We start from the raw sequence: 18,237 nt of genomic DNA on the forward strand, positions 1-18,237 counted from the left end.
TGGTTGATTCTATAGTGACGGATAGATATTGATAAGGTTGTTGGCTGCAGATGTCTGTTTCATAGTATGGATATTTTCCTGACTGCCACATGAAGTCTAGTTCTGATAGCTGCTACTGGCAATAAATATAAAAGGTCATTTGGCAGCTAGTTGATCCTACTAATATTTGGGTTGTAACTAACACGGTATAATGTTGGACTTTATCACATACATTTTTCTGGCATGGAATATTTTATCATGAACAAAATATTCCACATTCCTCCTTTAATGTATGAACGACAATTAGTACATACTTACACGTTGTGATTGATGAGCTATGTGATAATGCTGTCAATTGAAATATAGCATCACTTGATTGAGTAGAAAATGTGATAGAAACAACTTATCCTTGTATAAAATATGAACATTTACAAAGTAGGTTTATTACAATACATACATGTTCTGTTTTTGTTAATAAAACTTTATTGGCAGATCTACCCCACTTCCTACTATTTCTATTAGTCATTGGTGCAGCAGTTTGTACAGGAAACCTGTGTGGGGCTGGCCATGGAACGACACACCTTATCAAAATGAGTCATGGGAAATCCAAATTACTGTTCATGTACCGCATATGACCTCTGACCTTACACGTAGCAAGAAAAAAGTTGCCTTTCTGAAAGTAGGAAAAAAAGTTATCCGTAATCTAGGTTTTTATGTAGTAATCAGTAATTTTGTTGAAGAAACATTCACGATACGACAGTTAATGATAAACAATATTCCCATGTTAAACATCTCTGCCCATGTTTTAAATTTCACATGAATAATCTACTCTCATTTTTGAAAGTACAAGGGATCAGCAATTAAAATATAAGTTTCAATCGCTTGTTATTTTAAGTACATATTTATAGTGTAATATAATAATGCCATGCAGTATCTGATGAGGGGGAAATACTTCAACAAGCCATTTTTGTTAAACTTATCTTGCTGAATGCTTTAACATCACATTAATCTCCACTGAAGTCCACACAACTGATCCACTTAGTGAAAATACCCCGTCACTTAATTGTCATTAGCAGAACAGGTGATTTTAAGATGTTAATCAAGGTGAAATGTATCTGTTCAGCTGATAGTGTATATCTAGAGAAGCGATTCAGCATTGATAAGCCTATGGTCTAATGAGGCAGCGCCATGGCGCTATCAAATCTAAGGTAATAGGTAGCAGCTATGATACATATCTACCGTCGCTATAGGTGGCAGTCTGGATCCGTCACCCTGCGTTGTCCCTACCTGTCGGTAGGGGTGTCGGGTGTGTCGTCGCGACGCCGCAAGTCAGGAGCAGACGCTAGTCGTGCATGAACCTTGGGCCATGTACTCTCGATCCGATGACACTGGCCTGCTATATAAGGTGCAGCTAGCACAGACAAGTGCTTCTTGTTCTTAAATTGACCGAAATAAACATTGTAAGATACACCTGCTTGTCTATTTCACTGTCAAGTTATAACTTTCATAATTTATGTTTCAGTTGGAGTTCTTAGAGGTTTATAAACTTTTTACTGAAAATGAGACCTTCAAGTTTATTTCATATTTTTAAAATGTTTTTATTTTTTTTCAATTACATTATTTGACAGGATTGTTAGGATATTTTTACCCATAATTCTGTATATATCTGTTGAGGTCAAATTATTTCCTCTTTCATTCATCAGTACACACTTGAATGAAACCAACTGATGATACTGTCTGTACTTGTGGAATGTGTGGTGGATGAGACAGATTTAGTGTCACAAATGAACACACACACATGGTGGCAACCTACACCAAGTACATAATTCACACCCCGAGCATTGTCTTTGTGTGTCTACTGCTCTGAACATTTCTGTTACCACTGCCACTGAATCACATACAATTAAGAAAACAATTATGCTGAGCAATGGTTTAGCTCATGTTGTTGCAGGAGTAGATCTGACCATCAGAAATTACCCAAGGGGAGGTAGACAAAGTCAATGTGCCAACAGCACCATGCAAATTTTTCTGCATTTAGCACTGTGAATGCTATCGGGCTATCTGAGCCACGGTGACTTTAAGATCATTCAGATCACCAGCGTTGATTTCAGTCTTTTATATAGTGGAAGTATTTGATAATTACAGAGAACCGCGGACACTCCAGAATTGTATGGGATAGGTAGGGCTTTTTACAATTGTCAACAATGCACAGCTTTATCGTAGACAGATAAAGTTCTTTCTAACCCTGTGTGTCAAGGAAGTCATTGTGGGACATTCTTGCGCTTTGCAAACTTTAACAGACTTGCTATTGAGGTCTCGTCACAAATGAGATTTCAACAGTGTTAAAGACACACACACGATACTACCAAGTCCACCACATTCACCAGTCTAGGGCGAGTAAACGGCTTTTTTCTTCTCACGAGTTTGAGAGCTTCAGAAAATAAATCCATCCATTTCATATCTGTATGAATAAAAATATAATCTTGCCTGCCTTATACAGTGTCGCTAACCCAAAGACATTCAGCCATGAATAGAAACCTAGTTAGCTCAAGACCAGGAGCGCAAGTGTTAGTAAAAGTGTCTAAAACCTCCTTTCAAGGACCTCAATATGAGATTATCGCTAGAATAGATTTGGCAGGAGTGGTCGAATGTAAGAAAAACTAGAGAAAGCCTACTCCATGGGCCTCTATGGTAAAAGCGGTCCCTTTCTCTGGTGTATTTTGTTCCCGGCGTCCTAGCTCAAACTAGCAAACATTGTGTGTGTACGAGCAAAACTCATTATGTATATGGTATCCTGAGACTAAGAGGTGACTTTGTATACAGGCCGCTGTAAACCCCCCTCGTTACCCTGCCTCGTTGACCCCAGTTGAGGAATATCACCTGAAACATGCAAATAAATCCCCCTGTCAATCAAATGGGAAATGTATCGCACAAAATTAACAACATTGACACAACCTTTCCTCATTAAATTGAAAAAAAATAATGTTTTGATGCAGTAAATTTGCAACTTTCTACTAGGGTGGTCATATGAAATGAAATTTATGAAAAAAATATGTTTAATTGGATTTCAAAATGTTTCTATTTGCAGTGAAATGTGCTTTAAAGTTTATATGTACATGGTGCTGATGTTTGTTTTTTCAGAGGCCGCCATCACAAAGTTTGAATTACAGCCAAGCCGATGATACACAGTCCTCGCGGTCTGGGGATACACCCGTGCCATCTAGTCAGCCAAATACTAATTCCTCACACAATGCAGAAAACAACAGCGAGTCAGGTAAAAATAACCCTTTTATTTCATCCATACCAACTTTTTATGTCTATTTCATGAAATTGACATTTTTTATGTCAATCACAAAAATGATACAGGATCTTCATATGGACCTAAATTTCATGCACCTAAAAACAAAATGAAAACTTTGAAAAAATATCTTTTTCAAACTTCAAGCTTCTCTTTGATTATTTTGTTTGAATTTTAGATTTATTCTCTGAGAAATAAATATCAGTAGTAATGAGAGAAAATCAGGAGAACTTTGAGCCCATTACAAATCTAGACTTTAATATTCAAAATGAGAAATGTGAATATCAATTCAAGTTAAAAGCTTAATTCTGTTGAAATTTTCAAAGTTTAGAACTAAAAGGAGTTGCAAGTTCTTTTCTGTGCGACTCAAGATCTCGTCAAGTTAGCCGAGGAAGAGCAGGTTCACTCACTCTATTGAAAAATGATGCACTACATTCTTTTGAAACATTGCATCTGGCCACAGTGCTTGTTAACCTTCTCACCTCCATTTCCCCCTTCGGTGGCCATGAAATCAAATTTCAAAGAATAATGTCTTGGAAAACAGGGTTAAAAATTTAGAGGCTTTTATTTGAAGTTTATAGAAGCATAGTTTTAGATAACTTACGGAAAGTCTTTGGCAGTTTGAGTCTTAAACATCAACACCAGGACTGAACCGTCCCATCTCGTATCTCTGATCTTTGATGGTAACATTCCAAAATTTGCTTCTTGGGGCTTGGGAGGGGGGGAATTCATGATAAAAGTGTTTTTTTAAAAAAACATTGAGGTAATTGATTGCCAAGATGTCAGTCATCATAATTTGACAGGTTTTGAGTTTCGGAATTGATCAAGTTTTTAGCAAGGAAATATGCTGTTGTTTCGCCCAGTGGATAAGAAAACATTGCAATGTGAGCCTTGCCAGTGTGGTAGAATGTTGGCCAAGTTGTCTATTTCGGGGAGAACGATATGTACATGTGTATATAACAAGGAGGAAAGAACAAGAAGACACACAGACAAGCACCCCAATTAGATTGTAACAGAAACGCAACTTCTTCCCCTCTTCATGGACAAGTTTATTGTTTAGTTTCAATGAAACTGCAATGTCTTACTGTTAAAGTGGTTGATGTCGGCTATACCCTGGAAGTGTGTTCTGTACTAAATCAGTCTAACTATGTATCTGTGATTTCAATCATGCAGTAGATGTGAAGCGAAAGTGATGCTCGTTTGTTTCAACCCTCGTCCCATGTACTCTTCCCCCTAATCTGTGGCCTGAACAGCCACAAGTTTGGAGAGAGGGGATTTTCAAGGGAACTGATCCAGAAAATAAAACGAAAGGAGATTTCTCACCCCCCTGAGTCCCTCCCCCTCCATCTTCCCCCCAAAGCAGCCATTCGAACAGGCACTGGATATATCAGAAAAGAAATCCAATATTGCGTTTTTCTCTTTAGGTCCGAGGTTTAGTCATGTGCACAAGTCTTTGACTCTGTTGGCCTTCCTCTTCATGCCTGAATACCGTGCTGATGGAAAACTTGTTATCCTTGCAAGAAGGGATTGTTTTGAGAAGGCGGAAGGGGCTGTATAAGCACTAACACACTGGTATATGGCCAAACAAATTCAACATCCAGTAATGAAAAAGCTGCAAAAATAAAATATTTACTACGGAAAGGGCATGATCTGTTTCCCCTACTCTGGACGACCAAGACATATGTCATCAAATTATGAGAAAAACTTGTGGGGAAGTCCCATTTCATCACTAACCACACTGATTTCATATTTGATTAACAGTATCAACATACTTGTGTTTGTTGATTTCTACCCCCAAGCCACCTTCCGGTTTAGTGTAAGTCAGCAAACGTTGGTAGTTATTTAGGTATCTAAGTTTAGGTTGGCTGACTTTAGTTTATTTCTACCCTCAAAACACAGTTGTGGCATAGCTGACATTCATTACTGTCAATAATATAGAAGGATGTTAATTTCATGTTGAAATGTGCATGACATAGACAATGAACGTGTGTGTCAAATGACTATTGTGTATCTCTATCCATCAAATCAATAGGACACCAGGAATAAGAGAAATATCATTTACGTGTGGCAGTAAGCTAATACTTGTCATACATTGCAGTGCACACTTTCTAAGTGATATTGTCCATTACCATGTGCAGGAGATATCTGCCCATCTCCAATTTCATGTAATGCTATTTCTAATTGCTTTCATGAACTATACAGATCTGTTAAATTTTGATTGATGTCTGAATTGATACCTAATGCAAGTAAAATTCATAGTTTTCTATTCAGTTTGTTTTTTAATCTAATTTCACGGTTTCAACTTGATATCACACGCTTAATTCTGGTTACTGTTCCTATGTTCAGTTCTTATTGTGACTGTGGAGTGAGAATAATATACATTTGTTACATGGGGGGCAAAAAATGTTTTCAGAAACATAATGATGCTCTTTTATGAGTATAAACTAGACATGTAATCATAATGTTGCTCTTAAAAAAAGCATTGACATTTTTATGTCCTTGTTTGGCTATGGCTATGATATTAAGTTTGTATTTTTCATAGCATTCATTAAAAAGCAGTTAGATTATATGGGGAAGCTTGCAACACATGATTTTAAATCAATATTTTTACAGTCAATTGCTGCAAAAGTTTTATGGGAAAGACATTCTTCCCAGACAATTTTTAATTCCAATTTTTCAAATGAACCACCATTGATATTTTATCAGTTTCGATATGAGTTTAGTCTCTTCATAATTGCAAAGAGTTACTTCCAAATCAGCAAACATGTCAAAAAGGGTGACCCAAATTTAATAATTTTGAGATATTCTGTACATATTTCTGATTTAGGACGACTTAATAACTACTGGCCAGAAATTGGCGAAGAAAGAGTTGTCATCATAATTTGGATGAAATAAACGTTAGCTCGTCACCTAGTCTTCCTGTCACCAACTTGAAATTTCATTCAGTTTACGGTCAGATTTTATGCTTTCTTGGGAGTTGCCGACACAATTGCAACTGTCAGTGGAATAACAAATTAGGCAGATTTAATAAAGTGTCTTCTCATAAAGTTGGAGAAGAACACGGTTTTTGTATGTTGTCTGAAAACGACCGGTTCAAAAGGGTGTCAGTTGCTGGCTATTGATTCCAGGCTTCCAATGATCTTTTTACTGTCCTATTTATGACGATGGGACATAAATGTCCCAACCGTTAATCTCTTGTCTTTACATCAACCTATCTGTGACCATACAGACACACACAAGACGTGTCACACGTTGACTTAAGAATCTCACGTAGTGGTTTCATGTTTAGAAGATGAGAAATCAATTATTTTTATGATTTCAAAAATATTTCTGAATCTTTATTTTTGTGACCAGCTGTATACTTTTGCAAGAGCTGAGGTTTTATTTCTCTGTGCTGGGGGTAAAACCAATAATGTTTGCTCTTGATTATTTATGTTGGATAAAAAAAAACAAATTTAATAATTTTGCCTACTTGAGATATCTGCTTTGGGCCGTTGAGAATTGTTTTTATTCCAGCTTCACATGTTTGCATTCTTAACAACACGAACATTAACCTTTCCCGTTCTTGATGTGTTTTGGATTGCCACAAATCGAAAACGTGTGGGAATGAAATCTAAGTCCCTTCCCCTCTCAACCAGCCACCCTTCCCCCTCAGCGCCTTCCCTCCCCCCTCAGCACTCCCCCTTCACTGTACAATCATGTGGCTTCACCTGGTCTGCACGGAGGATCTCATAAACTCATTTTCTAAATGTATTTCCTGCCATGTTCAAATGTTCCTCAGCCCTGTAGAAAGAAAGCTTGATCATTGTCAGTGATAGGCGGTTAATACTGGTCGGAGATTGCCGAAAAATTTCTGAAAACACTCGAAACCCCTTAAAAACATCTTCCTTGGGGTCACATTTGATACGCCATTCCTGAGCCACTTGGGATGGATACACTCAAGGCAAGGAAATGCTAAACAGCTGTGCCAGGGAACAATTGGGCAGGCCAAACAGCCTCCAAAACAAACCCAAGAGAATAATAGTTTGGTGTAGAGATTGATAAGGCTGCAAGGTATGGAGAGAGAGAGAAATGAACGGATCCCAGCAACATGAGAAAAGCCTTGAGCCCCCTAGTTTGTGTAGATAGAGCGCAATGCAGACCGGTTGAGTAGATTTCCTTCACCATAGTCCTGAAAGGAACGACCGATCGGCAAGATATTAATTCCTACATAGGGCACCCTGGGTTAGATTCTAAGATCACCCCATAGTTGAGAGGTAGCTGTTATCGATTGTTAGGTATGAAGCTTTTGAAAGTCCCGTTCCGACCGCCCCAGTCTTTATCATAGTGCATTATGGTTTTATCAACATGGGTTTGGGGAGCACGGCGAGTTTGACCAGGTAGTCACTTGTGATCGCTGTTGGTACGCCAGTACGGTGGGCATTGTCACCCACTGATAGGAAACACGGCTATTGAGAGACACAGTGCACTGGCATTTGATTTCATTTCACGGCTCCTATAATACCCCATTCACAGGGTTTAGCAGCTGCGAAGCTGTACAGTGAAAAAAGACTGCCTACTATTCAATGTCCACACAAATCGCAACAAAACGTTTAGTCAACTCTCTGAAAAGGGCTGTAGAGTTTAAGCTAAGGAAACCACGATCCTATAACACAAGTAACATTACCTAAAAGGAATTAATGTTGGAAGGGCTGGGCTATCATTTGTACTGGACAATGGACCTAATGGTCCTTGACTGGTCAATGAGGCCTAAGACCATGTGATTTGATGCCCAGTTGGGATAGGTAAAAGATGAAATTATTACGAGGGATAAATGTCCCATAAAAATCAAATAGACTGTTCCGCCTAGTTAGGACAGTGAGGACAGTTTACACAATTTCATACTAAGTTTTTTCGGGGATTTTCTATCCGCTTCATATTCAACCAAGTCCTCCTCCGAGAGTATTTTGATAAAAATGAATGAAAAGCAGGCCCCCCCTCAGCTCCCCAAATTCTATCAGCAAGCCTAATGTGAAAATAATGGCATAATTCTTTAGCCTCTGCCCCCAGAGTCATACATCTAAAGAAACGAATCCGGGTTGGGAGAGGCAAAAAAGAAGCAATTCCTCTGTGTTTACAAACATATTCTTTCCACTATTCACAGGATACTTGTGCCGGGGTGAAGCTTGGACAATTAGCGTTTTCACCTTGGTATGATTTCGGTCGACCCAGGTTCCAGGTAGAAAGATGGTTCAAAGTGAGGTAGTGATCACTATGCACTTTGATGTATGCTCATCGGAACACATGGCCGGCAACGGCTTCTAACCCTCCTCGAATATTCTTAATAATCTATTCCTTGGCATACTCTACAGGGAGATGGGAGTGAACGGAGAATTATTTCGAATCCACAGATGTGGGTGGCTCAAATTTCATCTGGCACAGCCAAGTTAAAAACAATTTCCAGCGTATCCCGAGGAATCGGTAATTAAATCGTGCATTCATCTACATACAACAGTGGTGGGGTAAGCTCGGGTCCCAGGGGCCACCGTCCAAAGTGATATTCCATCAAACCATTCTCAGTGTCCCACAACCCACACCTGGGCTCGCTTGTCGCAATGCTAATGAACATTGATTGGATATTATATTATGAGGATAATGGACTGTTTATCCAGGTAGATTTCATTACAGGTAATGTAGCAGTCGATTTCTTTAATGGGAGGTATGCAGAGGGTGGGGGAAAGTAGGTCAGGGGGTGGGGGGTAGTTATTGAGGGGTGGGGATCTAGCAAGTTAGGACAGGAGGATAGCTACAAATGGAGAAGTAGGTCTTGGGCAGAAAGTGATGTAAACCTGGGAAAAGATATTATGATGATTGTACTGAGATATTCGTTCAAAATTGATGAAATAAACATGACGATGTTGATATATATATATATATGTCGCTGGTGTTTGACCTGGGAAGATGGAACAGGGATGAGTGTAGAGGAAGTGGAGTTTATAAACACTTCAAACTGATATGCATTTCGTATTAGATGAAATAAACATCACGACTGACCATCATCACAATTAATTAAGATTATTTATGATATGTGAAGAGGAATCGGTACACATTACCAAGCTGTTAGCTTAGGGCTAGCCATGGCCTGAGCCTGACTGGACATTAGGTGGCCGCAGGGCAAAATTAACGGAAGTGGCCAACGATTGAGGAAGTGAATAAAGGAAATATACATGCAAGAGGGTCAAGCATTTGGCTACTGCTGATGGCCAGTTGGACTGTGTCAGATAGGGGATGGGGGAAAGAGAAGGGGGTATCACTTTCAAATTAATGACATTGTTTTGAGTTTAAGCATTCTTTGAGATAGCAAGGTCCAGCTGTGGCCTGTTGTCAGGGACAAGCTTGGTCAGTTTTGAAGGGTCATTTAGCTGACCAACACCAGGAATTTTTCTAAGACTGAATTGCAGGAGTGGCATGGTGAAACTATTTTAATTGGCTGTGAGAGGACTGAGAAGGGAATTTGGGCACAGCTAATGAGGCCATATGAAGAATTTATTACCCTGGGATGATATTTAATGTCAGTTTGAATCCTTGGTGATAATCATGCTTGACTATACAATAATATGCCTCTGGCAAATAAATTACAAAGTTCTAGACCCTAGGAAATTTCTTAAAATGTCTGAAAGATTTACAAAATCATTTTCCCAAATATGCCAAAACAATTTTCCAAAAATTAATAGTAGCTGTCAAAAACAGGAATGATTGAAAATAGTAATAATAAAAATGATAGGTCAAAATTCATTTTTGTTAAAAATCCCATTGTCCTAAGCACCATGTTGTTAATGAATTGCCTTTCAATTCAGGAATTAAAATGTCCCCACCCACTTAGTCGAAGCCCTTTATTTCACAAGGTCAGGCTTCAAATGGGGATTTTAATCCGCCTCCCTCCTGGTTTCTGAGACAATGTTACAGTGATGATACCAGGGATTAGGTGTCCCATGGAGACAAAGTGTGTTGGATGGGGGACACAGGAGAGGGAGGGGAGGGGATTAGGAGCAGGGGGGGGGGGGGGGGGAGAGGGTGTTTCAGTTGCCAATGAGAGGCTTGTATTTCACATCAGCTGACTCCACCCCCAACAAACCAGGCATGTCTTATCAGTGTGGATTTAAACTTTGACCTGGGGTCGAGAAAACTTGGCTGATGGCAGTTTTACCCAATGATTTTGAAACATTACCACTTACAGTTTGAACCATTTTTTTTGGTGAGTGAGTACTTGTTAAAAACTATTTTGTCTTGAGAAACTGAATCTGAAATATATTGTCGATCCTGCATATGACATGGTAGAATAATGCTTTATTTCCAAATTGAAATAATTCAGAAAGTTCAATTTTTGTGTAAAGTGTCTAAAATCCTAGTTACAGGCAGGGGTCTGAGTCAAATAGTTTCTTTCTTCAAATAGATGTAAATGATCCTCTAGAATGTTTTTTGTTTGCATAAAAAGTGGATTTTTATCCCTTGTTGTCAATTTCATGTTTAAGATTTGATAACCCCTCATGGTTTTATGCCGTGATTGACACTTTGACTGACAAGCCAAACAAACAGCCTTCGGAATTGAACACATTTGAATGACATTGTTTTCTTAGCAGGAGAAAGTAGTCCTGTTTTCATTTGGCTGTAAGATATACATGTGAATATTTGGATAGAAAATATGGCAATACCTTTAATCTTTAATTGCCAGTAGCTTCTGTTCCGTTAGAAAAACTTGGACCTGTTTGTTTTGAGTAACCGGAATTCTGCCTAAAGGCGAGGTATACATTTCAGTAATGTACATTGCAAATACATGACACCCTTCTTATGTTCATTGGTAAGAAACGTGATGTGGTCTTACATTTTGAATAACACTGACTCCTGAAACAGACAAAGTTTCCGTCTTGCAGTCGTTGGATACTATATTGCCAAGATGGACAGAATTTGGAAACAACTCATACATTCAGGAAATAAACAAAATTAAAGTTGCCGGGAAGATATTAGGTGAAATCAAATGCCTTGTTCATTTCAATTTCATGAATTGATTATCAATGAAATAGACATTAGGACATTTTTCTTGGGGTTAAAATAGATAATTTGTTGGTTGTACATATTTATTTTCCTATGATGAAATCGACACTTTGTCAGCAAGCGTTGATATCAAAGTAATCAGTTATTTGTTGGGACAGTCAGTGCAACATTGATACTCATTTCAGTTTGTTATTGTGCATTTCACTATCTGATAGTTAGTTCCTTGTTTGCAACGTACCCATGTTGATGCCGCACATTTTTACGATCCTGAGAGATAGAGCATGAGCCAAGCGAGGGTGTCGACAGAATGAAAACGAGAATTATCATTGAAGCACCCGCCACCTGAAACAATAGCTAGGTTTGTTGCTACATGTCCTTTGCTAACCTCTGCAGTGGGAACCCTGGGTTAGTGCAGTGCTCACTGACAGGTTCCCACAAGATAAACACATGAAAGAATTTCACAATTGGTTTGGAAAACATTTCCTTAATTCGATCTGTAATGTGATCACATGTAAAACACTTGTTTCACATTTGCCACTGTCACCAGCTACTATACCAACAGTAGATGCTGACAGAGCCATGGCCGTGATAGTAGTGGCGTTTGCACCTTCATTTCATGGTGCTTGAAATGAACATATCGAAAATTCTGTGATATGATACATAGCAGTAGCTTTATCTGAAGTGTTTCTTCTGAATCAGTAGCGTTAATTTCACCAAGTCCTAAAACTGCCATCCATCAGTTACATCCATATGACACATACACACATGTTGAGTTTTGGGTTTTTCTACTGGGCTTGTTCCTGGTAAATAGAGGTACCGGTATTCTAGAACATATGGAAATACACCATGGTCTTGGAAAGAGAACATACCCATGACTAGCTTGCTGGATCGCCAGACTTTTTATACAGTGCCAAGTCACCTGTAGACATGTTCTTCCCACTAGTCTCATGTAGAACCTCATATCACTGGCATTTGTAAAGGCCAAACTAATAATTAAAGTGAAAAGACATATACCTCTTTCTGTATGTACGCAATGTTACACCAACAACACCCAACGAACTTGAATACCAACAAAGAATCCATAAATAGATTGAGCATGTATACTGCAAACCAAAAAAGGAAAGAAAAGCAATAGGTTTACTTGGATATAGACTTTGAATATGCTAACAGCTTAGATTTCTGAAAAAATACTTTCAATTACATGTACAAGGCTGATTACGTGAGATTTATAGGTTTGTGGTAAGGAAGAATGTTTTAAGTTGTAACTGGTTGTGAGTCCTATGTTGCCTTCTCTGGAGAAGGAAATGGATCTAGCTTTGATGGAACGAGCCTGTGGGTACTTCCCTACCGGGCTGATAAGTTGACTAGTTAAGTAAGTAAACCACCACAGCATGACTGTGGACAGTGCTGAGAGGGTCTGATATTAAACTGAGATCTTGTTGACACAGACCACAGGGGTCCTAAGCATCAGCCTCAGAGAACCTTCACTTTCTCAACAGCAGCGAGAGAAATAAAACAAAGAAATATGTGAAATAAAACAAAGAAATATGTGCGTCTGCAGATACACAAATAGATATTTTCTGTAGCTTGAGATGTAATTGGTTATAACTGCAATGAAATTTGAAAGAAACGAATGTGAATTATGTGATTGAAATGAACATGCTGCAATGGATTATATACATGTCGAAATGTATATATGCATCCATTTTGTTCAACATCTTTCAAGTCTATAATAAGTTTTAAGGGTTATTTTAGAGTTGTTTAGATTTTAAAAAGCTGTAAAATTCCGATGAAGTATTGTAGTAGTAAAGACACAAATATTGAATGTCAACATCCTCCAAATAGCTCAGTGAGCTCTGCTTCTTGCGAGTAGCAGAAATGAGGGCAACATTCCTGGAACTAGAACTATCTCATTTCGCTATCAGGGACTCCATTTCCTTCTATCAGCTTGCAGCAGAAAGTTGGCCTGCCAAAAGTAATGTGGCTTCCCAATATATCTCAAAACTTCACACGCTTTCCACTCCCCCATTCCCCTCTAGATTAAATCTCAGCCTCCCAAAACAATTTTTTGCTCAGTCTTCAGAAAAAAACTTTGGGTTGATAAATGTTGTTTTTGCCTTTTTGGCATTGCAAAGAAGTTTTCTGCAAACTGTATTACTACTTGCTATTGATTTTAAAATCTGACTTTAAATATACTTCTATTTTTTTTAATGTTATGCAAAAAGGATGACGCCTCTATGAGAAATACAGAATTATGCTTCCATTTGTATGGATCATGTTGGTATAGCATGTTCAGCATCATAGTATGTGTTATTTATTTTTTGGTTCCAGCACCATATCAGCGAGCTAGTGGATTTTACCAGCATTAGGATTGAAGCCTGCAGAAATAAACAAATATGAAAGATTTTAATAGTAAATCAATTCTTCAAGACGGTTGTTGGCACAGTTTTCTGAAATATTTTCTTCCTCATGATATTTCTTTTTAATGGTTAGAGATGACTTGGTCACGTTCTTCCTACAGGGGGAGAACAGGAAAAGTCCATTTCTTGACATTGAGGCTTTTGAGGTTTTGTCGGACTTAAAAGTGGTCAGAAGCATTTTTGCCTGTGGGAACTATAAGAGGAAGATCGTCTGATGCAAATCCCATGTTTGCACAGAAAATTAAGGCAGTGTTGCCGTTAAGTTTGTTTAGAAGTTACTTCACCTCGTTGGCTGACTTTTGACTTGGGAGGACTATTGATAACCCAAGTCCTCGATTGGACCAAATGAAGAAAATCAATGAAAGTTTGGGACTTTAATTAGATTGGATCGGGGAAGCCTTCCCAATTATGTTTGCCCAAAACTTGGGGAGAAAGCTGGAGATATTGTTTGCAATTAGCTTGTGCCATTCACCAATGATTTTTCCATAGTTTGGACTTGAGATCAGAAAAGTTACTATCAAATCTAGCCAATCTCAGCATTTTTATCACTCATTTCCAAATTTCGGCCATATTACCAAAGATTTCGTCTCCAAAAGCAGTGCCATTTTCCAACCTTATTGATTCTATCTTAGTAACCAATAAGCAAAGCTCCCAATACCCCCAGAGTGTCAGATTTGCCGTAATGAACGCCAGAAATCAATGCGTCAATGTTCATTTCAAGATTTTGTCGAATAATTACTTCTGTGCTCCACGACAGAACGAAGACAACTTTGGCATATATTCATATCTCTTTGTTTTATGGCACTAGCCATGGATAGATGGAAGCTATATTGTCTCTTCCAGTCATACCTTCATTTGTTTATGTACATTACAAACTCATTGAGACGTTTGTCAATTTTCGTTTAATTATTGTGTTTCATCTATTACATTGCGTCGTATGATGTTGCCAGTAAAAGTACTCCTTGGGAATATTTATTCATTCATTCTCTCCTTCTGCATCTATTCATTTATGACCAAGGACAATAGATCACCAGTTATTATTTTCTCATCAAGATATTTCCCTCGTTAATTACTGCCAGTGCATGGCCTGTGAGCTGAGATTGACAGCGGTGGCAATAAGCATGACAGGAGGCATGTAAAGCTGTTTATAAGTCAAAGTCTTCATTCATTTAAACAGATTTAGAAATTTAATTTAGCAGAGCAATCGGTGCATATTTCAAGCCTTTTGAAGTTGCTATGGGTCACAACTGGTGAAATTTTCAATAGCAAACAGATTGGACAGCCAGTCAAAAATTGAGGGATCCTTGATGAATGAATTGAAGTATTGGAGGTCTGTGGAAAATCATTGGAAAATGTGGGGTTGTGCAGCGATTGGTCGGATGCTTGTGTAGTTAATTGCGATATCGGTGAGTGCAAATTTCAGGGCCAGGGCCTTAGAGAAGATAATAGCTTGACTACTGGCAGTCTACATTTATATGTGACAGTTTCCTCACTTCTCCACCAGGCTCCGTATCAGACACAGCTAGAATTAGCCAGATTATTTGTTAACCTCTGACATCCCTCCGACAGGGTCTGTTTGATGCCCGAATGAGGGTTCTGATTAGACAAACAAAAAGTTCATTACATGCGGGGCAAGTCCGCAAATGACCCCTGACGCACCCCGCGATCCTTTTCACGCATTTTCTCCAACAATATGCCATATTAAATTGCGAATCATATTTTTTTCCTTCCACTACATGACTAATAGAAGTGCTTATCTTGTTGTTAAGGGAATTGTAAAATGCTAAGACTCGGTAGGCTTGTGGTAGTTAGTGAGTGGTTAGCTTGTCACGGTCAGGGATGGAACCCTCATATTAGGTTATATTGGCCTGGATCGATAACTTGCCCTCGGTAATGTCTATGATATTGCCCGAAATGATATGTAATCTTCCAGCTTGAGGTTTGCACCACCGATTTGATGGAATATTTGCATCCTGTCATCTTGTTCAAATTCAGACAGCATTCCATCACACCAAGTCGACCGAGGGTTTTCTAAATTGCTGTATTATTTCCTCTCATTTCCATGGCAACCAAAACATACATGTGAACAAAACAAAAAATGTGAAGTGGCTTTGTTGAAAAATTGCTTATCGTTGTCAGGGTACGAAAAAATTATTTCTTTGGCTGTCTGCAAAATTTGGTTCCCGAATCCCACAAAAAACAAGCAAGGCACAGCGCTAACAGAGGCAGGTAGAGTTACATCAGGAGGCAGTGGGCTTGAAATATCATGGAATCTGTTACAAACAGTCCCATGTTTTTTGTTACAGTCCGACTTTTTTAGTACGATTAGTAAATGCCAGGGTTGTCACATGAAATTTGATATCTGGCTTGCAAAAAGTCATCCTGCAACTGACAGTGTAGAAAATATGGAACATGATCATAAAGATCAGCTAGATGAAAAAGCATCTTAAGTGTCAGTTTCACTGCTTTTGTGCAGTACATTTCACACATTTACTTGGCCTTCGTTCCTCATTGCCATTCATAGACACAGCGCTGCAATGAATAGAATGAATATTTTATTGTTTCGTGGACCAAAATACTTTACAATTGCTCTTTTATGTTTGTAAGTCCTCTCAAATTTTCACCTGAATTTTGAAATTTTGATAAGATTAATAGCCCAGTGTGTTTGGAATGAGGATACTTGTATTTATGCCGGGAAGAGTGATGTTGATTGCAGTGTCTATATACTGGATCCCGTTACAAGGGGAGGCATATTTCACTATGTTGATTGTGCTGTTAGTGATTAATGCCTTCTCTCAACCTATGAAAAACAGTTTTTGCTCATGTTGGTTTTTCCGTTTGCTAATTCATCAAGCCATGTTATTGACTACTATGAGGTCAGTTGGCTGTCACTGGGATACTTTTAGTAAATAATTGTGCAATGAAGCATCATAACTCTCAGTGCTAGGCTTTTAGCCTGCTTGCCAATGGCATTTTTTCAGACTGTTCATATCTAACTGACAAGAATAAAGGGAGCTTACTGGCTTTTATCCCCTGGAAGATTTTAATCGTTTTTGTGAATGATCTACGAGTTCAGTAAGCATGTGTGAGAGGTTGGGGTCTGGAAATACGTATAATTGACCAGGAGACAGCACGGACTACATCCAACATTGGACTTGGATGCTTGATAACCGCACAGGGACACAGCCAGGGTACCGAGAGTCATATTTTTGATTCGATAAAATCATGAATTATGCATTTCTTCACCGGTAGTACGAGGGTAGGGAGGAGTGTAGGGTCCACGGAGAGAGTCGGCCTGGTACCAGGTGATGATCCAGGCTCTGCTAGCAAGTCTGGCGTTGAGAAAAACGATACTCCCATTGGGGCTAGTTCTCTCTTTTATCACCAGAGGGCATTGTTGTTGAGAGTTGCAGTCTGTAGGACTCCAGCGGGTCGGTGGGCAGCATCAGTTCTGTTTCGTGGCCACATCCCGGGGTGTTGGAAATGGTGTTGCCAATACCAGGCCACTCAAACCAGTGCGCAATTGACGACAAAACGACATAGCCGGGGAGATAGTTTCAGCTGTCAAACGCACACCTTCTTCCGCCATCACTGCTATAAATGAGGCTATTGTTGGTTTTTCGGTACAATTGTTCGAGCAATAAATATATGGAGGACAGTGTTGTCAGGCCCAGGCCAGCGACCTCCTGGCAAGGAGCAGTTAGCAAATCGGGTGCTGGTAGTCGACATTGTCCCACATGTAACAAGCCGACATTGGGTGCACGTCGCCGCGTCTGTCTCTTGGTGATAGTAACGAGATTGAATTCTGTGGATTAGGGCAAATTGGTAAGGTAATTTGATCCTTGTGAAAGGCCCCTTCTAATGGTTTCATATTAGATACAATGCTCAAAAATACAAATACAGATCTAATTTCCATGGACAGACAAATGGTAATATGCATCAATGATGTTGTAAATGCGTACATTTTGTTGGTGAAATCGACGATCTTGTAATCTGTATGAGGTGATTACTTCAAGGATCAGGTCAGCACCTCTGTCAAATTTCTATTTCCTATGGAAAAATGAAATTTGAATGTAGTTGTACTTGTATATTATACAGAGGAGTGAAATATGCTCACATGAATAGGTTGGGGACTACATTAATTCCTCATAAAGCGTTTAGCCTACCGAGAGGTAAATTACATAATGTCCCCGCTCTACTATGCTTTTCTGGGTCCTGGCCACATGAAAGATCACATTTTACCCTGAGTAGACGACTTTAAAAAAAAATTAAGTACTGCATTAAAAATCCATTTTGAACCATATGTCTTGCAGTCTTTCGCAAGTAGTAAATCAAACCTAATGTGCAGCACAATTTGGGGCAAAAAATCCTGTTAACATGGTTGAGAAAATAGTAAATCTAATTTGCAAACATCATATCAATTTTGCATCGTGGATTTTCCTATCGAGTGAGTCTCTTTACTTTGACCTCTGCATGTCTTTGTGTTAGTATTTGATGTTCTACGGGAAC

The 18,237-nt window shown here is 38.9% G+C and overlaps 1 protein-coding gene across 3 annotated transcripts in view; it reads left to right on the plus strand.

Moving 5' to 3' along the window:
• LOC124124320 (homeobox protein Meis1-like) overlaps positions 1 to 18,237 on the plus strand; it is a 111,519-nt gene that overhangs the window by 38,835 nt on the left and 54,447 nt on the right. For all 3 annotated transcript variants that reach the window (XM_046487454.2, XM_046487461.2, XM_046487470.2), the window contains one exon: positions 3,121 to 3,253. In XM_046487454.2, coding sequence (XP_046343410.1) covers positions 3,121 to 3,253 — 133 coding nt within the window. The remainder of the gene's footprint in view (positions 1 to 3,120; positions 3,254 to 18,237) is intronic.

The sequence above is a fragment of the Haliotis rufescens genome, unplaced genomic scaffold (assembly GCF_023055435.1).
Source record: "Haliotis rufescens isolate VD_foot unplaced genomic scaffold, xgHalRufe1.0.p SCAF_3, whole genome shotgun sequence".
NCBI classification, from domain to species: domain Eukaryota; kingdom Metazoa; phylum Mollusca; class Gastropoda; order Lepetellida; family Haliotidae; genus Haliotis; species Haliotis rufescens.